The sequence below is a fragment of the Fistularia commersonii genome, chromosome 6, assembly GCF_037954325.1.
Source record: "Fistularia commersonii isolate RoL2024-O1a breed Wild chromosome 6, RoL_Fcom_v1.0, whole genome shotgun sequence".
In the NCBI taxonomy this organism is placed as follows: domain Eukaryota; kingdom Metazoa; phylum Chordata; class Actinopteri; order Syngnathiformes; family Fistulariidae; genus Fistularia; species Fistularia commersonii.
Genome location: NC_141289.1, coordinates 1310001 through 1317500, shown reverse-complemented (window position 1 = coordinate 1317500; position 7500 = coordinate 1310001). Strand labels below are relative to the sequence as shown.

At 39.1% G+C, this 7500-nt stretch overlaps 1 protein-coding gene across 3 annotated transcripts in view; it reads left to right on the top strand.

Moving 5' to 3' along the window:
* pde1a (phosphodiesterase 1A, calmodulin-dependent) overlaps positions 1-7500 on the top strand; it is a 28594-nt gene that overhangs the window by 16181 nt on the left and 4913 nt on the right. The window contains exons 1-9 of one of the 3 annotated variants that reach the window (XM_086147678.1): positions 664-818; positions 2135-2248; positions 2319-2501; positions 4653-4719; positions 5365-5481; positions 6074-6214; positions 6293-6393; positions 6459-6584; positions 7153-7254. In XM_086147678.1, the coding sequence (XP_086003804.1) occupies positions 796-818; positions 2135-2248; positions 2319-2501; positions 4653-4719; positions 5365-5481; positions 6074-6214; positions 6293-6393; positions 6459-6584; positions 7153-7254 (974 nt within the window). In that variant the 5' untranslated portion in view covers positions 664-795. Of the gene's footprint in view, positions 1-663; positions 819-2134; positions 2249-2318; positions 2502-4652; positions 4720-5364; positions 5482-6073; positions 6215-6292; positions 6394-6458; positions 6585-7152; positions 7255-7500 lie in introns of those variants that run through there. The other 2 variants (XM_086147676.1, XM_086147677.1) reach the window with 2 other exon arrangements.

The window sequence follows — 7500 nt, the reverse complement described above, 5'->3', positions numbered from 1 at the left end:
CGAGTGGGCGGCGAGGGCGAAGAGCCACCAAGAGCGGCGGTTACAGGCTAATACCTGATGTGATTCAATAGTAGCCTGTGACATACCATTGGAGGACACCTGCGAGAAGATCGAGCCAGGCCTCCTGGGAACCGAAGGAGAGGTCCAGGCACGGGGAGAAAATACGAGGTCACAATCAAGCACCGATGTCCTTTCTCCGCCTCCGACAAGTATGACGTGTTCTTCTACCGCTCACCGTAATGGGAAGTACTTGTATGCTTGAGCGCGTGGTAGTACCTTATCGTGAGAGCGGAGGCGGAGCTTCACGGGAAACGAGTGAGATGAGCATCACGTCGAACCGCAAGACCGACTCCAATTAAGATGTAAATGGGTCTGGAGGTCTTTGTCCTTTAAATCTCACTTGTATGCCTTTTGTCCAAAGCCGGTGAGGCAAATGAAGCCCCTCGGGGAACAAGAAGTCACCTCCTGGCCTCGGTACATTGTACAAAAAGTCTTACTTACTTTTCCGCATTTGCATAAAACATCCAGGTGACTTCAGAAGAACCAGTCCAGGCTTCAATGGTGGGACAATCAGGCTGAAGGTGAGGAGCACTAGCTTGAAGTTGGTGGCCAGTGGAGATGCTGAAGGACACTGTCATGTGGTCTTTGGTGGGGAGTTCCAAGTTGCCTACCGAGGTGTAGGGATTTGGAGAAGTTGGAGTTTTTGGAGGGGTTTCTGAGGTAGACCAAAAAGAACGGGACTGTAGTCTTCTATCCAGGAGGTCACATGGTTGTGGACAAGAAGGGGCGGAGCCTATGGATAGAAATCGCCAAAACAGGTGATTTGATTAATATGAGACTGGAAAGATAATGTAGCGTCTCGAACGGAGGATGAAAAATGGAATTCATTGGTTTATTTCTCTTTATCGATGACTTGAACGATACTTTATTTATAATAATAAAATAATAATGATAGTAATAATTATCATAATGGTGGCGATGATGAAAACAACAATAATAGAAATAATAGTAATGATAATGACAATATGGACAAAAATGATAATGAATAATAATGATAAAGATGATGACGATAATAACAAACAGCAATAATAGTTGTAATTATAATAATAATAATAAATTATAATAATAATGACAACAGCAATAATAATTATAGCACTGATTGTAATATTTGATACAGTAAGCAAGATAATAATGATGATGACAACTACAGTAATAATGGTATTATAATAATAGTAATAATAATAATCATGACAACAGTAATAATAATATTGATGATGATAATTTTTTAAACAACAATAATTATGATAATGATAAAGATAATGATAATAACAACAATTATAATAATCATAATGACAACATTTCATAATATAATAATAATGATAATAATAGTAATGATGAATTGAAAATGTTTCAATAATAATAATTTAATCATATTAAATAATAATTCAACAATTAAATTTGTTTACATTTTTTAAAAAACATTTTTAATACTAATTTTAAAAGATAATATATGTGTTTTTTCAAGATGGCACTGGTAGACAGCAGCTCCTATTCTTATCTTATAATACGGATAATAAATAATAATAATAGTATCAACAGTAGTGACAACAATAATAATAATAAAATGAAAACAATATTACTTATAATAACAATATAATGACAACAATAACAATAATAATAATATGACAACAATGACACTAATAATAATAAAAGACAACAATAACAAAAACAATTATTATAATGATAATAGAATGATAATAAAAATAACAATAATGGAAAAAATAATAATTCTAAAAAAGATGGTGAGGATAATGATAAATTCAGAATAAATTCTGACGTCAACAAAAACAACAACAATAATAATGATAATAATAATACTGATGATAATTCTAATGGGATTTAGTGTAATAAAAATATATAAAAATAAACAAAAATTGAATTCTCCATGGATAATAATAATTGCAGTATAAATCCAGCCCACATAATAATGCAAGTATAAAAATAATAACAATTTGATATCAAATTGACATAAAATGACATTACAATTTAACGTTTGTAATTTAAGAAATGTTCTTAAAAAAAAAAAAAAAAAAAAAAAAGTTTTCTTTCGTCCTCCTGGTTTTCGTGTCTCCAGACTGAAAGGCGCCCTGGAGCAGATGGACCACGGAGTGGTGGACCTGCAGGAGCTCCGCAGGAACCTGCAACTCGCCGCCGCCATGCTGGACGCCGTCTACACCGACGAGACCCGGTGAGGGAAGGCGGCGGAAGGACGCCTCCACCTTTGACCTTTGACCTTTGACCTCCGACCGTCTCCGCAGGCGCCTGCTGGACACGGAGGACGAGCTCAGCGACCTGCAGGTGGAGTCGGTGCCCAGCGAGGTGCGAGACTGGCTGGCCTGCACCTTCAGCAGGAAGATGGGCGTCACCAAGCGCCGGCCCGAGGAGAAGCCCAGGTTCAGGAGCATCGTGCACGCCGTGCAGGCCGGGATCTTCGTGGAGAGGTGAACATCTTTGTATGACACGTGTGGGACAACATGGGAGAGAGGGAATGTTTGTAGAAAATGTGAATGAGTGAATGTGAATGTTTACATGTTTATATGAGTGAATGTTTATATAAAATGTGAATGAGTGAATGTTTGCATGTTTACATAAAATGTAAATGAGTGAATATTTATATATGTTTTATATGTTTTTATGAAATGTGAATAAGTGAATGTCTATATGTTTATATGAAAAGTGAACGAGTGAAAATTTGATATAAATGTGAATGAGTGAATGTTTTTATAAAAAGCGAATGAGTGAATGTTTATATAAAATGTGAATGAGTGATTGTTGAATATTTATATAAAATTTGATTGTTTGCATGTTTATATGAAAAGTGAATGAGTGAATGTTTATATAAAATGTGAATGAGTGAATATTTGTGTGAAATGTGAATGAGTGAATGTTTGCATGTTTATATAAAATGTAAATGAGTGAATATTTATATAAAATGTGAATGTTTATATAAAAAGTGAATGAGTGATTGTTGAATATTTATATAAAATTTGATTGTTTGCATGATTATATGAAAAGTGAATGAGTGAACATTTATATGAAAAGTGAATATTTAAATGTTTCAATGAAATGTGAATAAGTGAATGTCTATATGTTTATATGAAAAGTGAATGTTTACATGTTTTTATGAAATGTGAATAAGTGAATGTCTATATGTTTATATGAAAAGTGAATGTTTACATGTTTCAATGAAATGTGAATAAGTGAATGTCTATATGTTTATATGAAAAGTGAACGAGTGAAATTTTGATATAAATGTGAATGAGTGAATGTTTTTATAAAAAGCGAATGAGTGAATGTTTATATAAAATGTGAATGAGTGATTGTTGAATATTTATATAAAATTTGATTGTTTGCATGATTATATGAAAAGTGAATGAGTGAATGTTTATATAAAATGTGAATGAGTGAATATTTGTGTGAAATGTGAATGAGTGAATGTTTGCATGTTTATATAAAATGTAAATGAGTGAATATTTATATAAAATGTGAATGAGTGAATGTGAATGTTTACATGTTTATATGAGTGAATGTTTATATAAAATGTGAATGAGTGAATGTTTGCATGTTTATATAAAATGTAAATGAGTGAGTATTTATATAAAATTTGATTGTTTGCATGATTATATGAAAAGTGAATGAGTGAACATTTATATGAAAAGTGAATGTTTACATGTTTTTATGAAATGTGAATAAGTGAGTGTCTATATGTTTATATGAAAAGTGAACGAGTGAAATTTTGATATAAATGTGAATGAGTGAATGTTTTTATAAAAAGCGAATGAGTGAATTTTTGTAAAAAGTGAATGATTGAATATTTATATAAAATGTCAATGAGTGAATGTTTTTAAAAAAGTGAATGAGTGATTGTTTGCATGTTTATATGAAAAGTGAATGAGTGAATATATGAAATGTATATATTTATGTAATATTTGTATAATATATTTATATATATTATATACATATTTATATAAAATGTGAATGAGTGCATGTTTGCATGTTCATATGAAATGTGACTGTTTACATGTTTTTATAAAAAGTGAATGAGTGAATATTTATATAAAAAGTGAATGAGTGATTGTTTGCATGTTTATATAAAATTTGATTGTTTGCATGATTATATGAAAAGTGAAGGAGTGAAATTTTTACATAAAATGTGAATGAGTGAATGTTTATGTGAAAAGTGAATGAGTGAATATATCAAATGTGAATAATTGAATATTTACATAAAATATGAATGAGTTATTGTTTGCATGTTTACATGATATGTGAATGAGAGGCTGAATGGTTGCACGTCTCCATATGAATTGTGAATAAGTGAACGGCTGTACGTTGCTATGACGACTGAATGAATGAGTGAATGGCTGTTTCCCTGTGATGGATCCAGGGGAGCCCAAGAAAACACGGAATTAAAATATGCGGAGCTAACGTCGCTAACTGTGTGTTTGGACCGCTGTTGCCGTGACGACAAGCAGTCCATCCTGGCCACAGTGGAGGAGTGGGCGGAGTCTGTGAGGTGGTTTACATCCAATGATGTGTGATTTTTCACACATTTATATCTATCTATGTGTGTGTGTGTGTGTGTGTTCGTGTAGGATGTACAGACGGACGTCCAACATGGCTGGCCTGACTTACCCTCCCACGGCTTTGACAGCTCTGAAGGTATATTAAAACACACACACACACACACACACACACACACACGCCAAAGTCTGATGATTGACAGGTGACAGGCAGCTAAGCCCCGCCTCTCACCCGATCAGCTAGGATGGACCCTTTGTCCTTTAACCTTTAGCTAGCAGTTCTTATCATTAGCGAGTTAGCGATTCTGTCAAACACATTCTGATCAAAATTCGATCGATCGATCGATCGGGAGCGGCGTTGTTGCTAAATACTGATGAAGTTTCCCGGAAACGTGAAGTGTTTGCAAAGCGTATGGACGCAGCTGGACTCGCCTAATTACTGGATGGCTTTCGGAGCCTCTCCAAGGCTCCTCTTCATCTGAAGAACCTCTGAAGAACTGGAGGAGGCTCTTCAAGAAACTACATTTATTGCTAATTCTCCTAGCGCTAACAGCTACGTCGCTCCTGTGATCAAATAATCGTGATAATATTCCTAAATTAAACATTAGGCCAGGAAACCTGCGATATGAGCGAGTAGCCTGGGAGCTAAGAGAAGATATGAGGTCACAGATGAGGTAATAAGAGCTGGAAGAAACCGACGCTCGCGGCGTAAAACATGAAGAGAAAACTCGTCATTAGCCGCGGCAATTAGCAAACGAATGATGATCCCGTTTGCTTCTCACAGCAGGTGGACCAGTGGTCGTTTGACGTGTTCTCCTTCCACAAGGCCACCGGAGACCACGCCCTCAAGTTCCTGGTCTACGACCTGCTGACCCGCTACGACCTCGTCAACAGGTTCAGGGTACACGTGCCGCCTCTGACAGAACAAATATCCCATTAGCGCTCGCTAGCGACGAGGTCCCTGGTTGGATTCCCTTTCTGCGTGGGCCTTCCATGTTCTCCAGATGTCTGCATGGGGTCCCTCAGGGTTCTCCAGGTTCCTCACACACTCGTAACACACCCAGGAGGTTCATGGAGACCCTACATTATCTAGATATGTGAATGACAGGGTGAATGGTTGCCCGTCCCTATTTTACATGTGAATGACAGGGTGAATGGTTGTTTGTCCCTATTTGACACGTGAATGACAGGGTGAATGGTTGTTTGTCCCTATTTGACATGTGAATGACAGGGTGAATGGTTGCCCGTCCCTATTTGACACGTGAATGACAGGGTGAATGGTTGTTTGTCCCTATTTGACACGTGAATAACAGGGTGAATGGTTGTTTGTCCCTATTTGACATGTGAATGACAGGCTGAATGGTTGTTTGTCCCTATTTGACATGTGAATGACAGGGTGAATGGTTGCTCGTCCCTATTTGACATGTGAATGACAGGGTGAATGGTTGTATTGCTCTACCTGTCCAATCCCCGCCGCCGCTTCTGGTCCTCAGATCCCGGTCCAGGCCCTGGTGCAGTTCGTGGAGGCCCTGGAGAACGGCTACAGCAAGCACAAGAACCCCTACCACAACCTGATCCACGCCGCCGACGTCACCCAGACCGCCCACTTCCTGATGCTGCACACCGGACTCATGGTGACGCACTTTTGCTACCATGGTAACCATTAAATAACAAAACCCCGGGCGTCTGACCGCTCGTGTGCGCGTTTGCAGCACTGGCTCAGCGAGCTGGAGATCCTCGCCATGGTTTTCGCCGCCGCCATCCATGACTTCGAGCACACGGGGACCACCAACAACTTCCACATCCACACCAGGTACGGCCGCGCCGCCTCTGTGCCGCGCAAGTGCTTAACGCGCTAACGCTAACTTGGGTCATCAGGTCGGAGGTGGCGATTCTGTACAACGACAGGTCGGTGCTGGAGAACCACCACGTCAGCGCCGCCTACAGGCTGATGGCCGAGGAGGACATGAACATCCTGGTCAACCTGAACAAGGACGACTGGAGGTAGAGTCCGACACGGACCGTGACTTTTTTTTTCAGCTTTAGCTGCTAACAGTTAGCTACAAGTTAGTTACTTCACCTTCACTTCACTGTTTTTACTTCCTTGATTGAAATGAAAGCTATTATGGAACCGTGTCGGATATTAGCATGTAGCTGTTAACGCCACTGTTAATACGAGTATGAGCTCATTAGCGCCATTAGCGCCCTCCCAACCCTCGTAGCTTCTTCGTCTTAGCGTCGCTTTCCTTCTTGCTCCCTTCTGGTGGAGGCAGAAGCCGCCCGCGAGATGATCTACAATCCCAGGACGGATCCCGGCTCGTTGTGGCGCTAATGGCTACATGCTAATATCCAACGTGAATCCACAATAGCGTTCATTTCCATCAAGGAAGTAATGATCCCATGCTAATAATGACGGCAACGCTAATCATCGCTTGGACATTCGTAAAAAGGTGGCTAACGTCTCCTGGCTGTGGAAGCGCGAGTGTTCGCCAAGCTAGAATGACGAAACCGAAATGTCGGAAGTTCAGCGACGTCTTGAAGTGACGTTAGCGTGAATATCTGCTTGCGGCAGGGAGCTGAGGGCGCTGGTGATCGAGATGGTGATGGCAACCGACATGTCCTGTCACTTCCAGCAGATCAAGACGATGAGGAACACCTTGAGTCAGACGCACAGGTGGGGTCGCCTTCGAAAGCCTAGCTTATAAACTCGTGCTAAAGGCTTCATTCATTCATTCATTCATTCATCAATTCATTTATAAAGTCATTCATTAATTTATTCATTCATTCATTCATTCGTTCATCAATTCATTTATACATTTATTCATTTGTTCATGATCCAAACCGCCTTGTAGCGGTTAGCGGTCGACCGCTAGGCTACATGTTAGCACAACTATTCACTCATTCATTCACACGTCTTGTT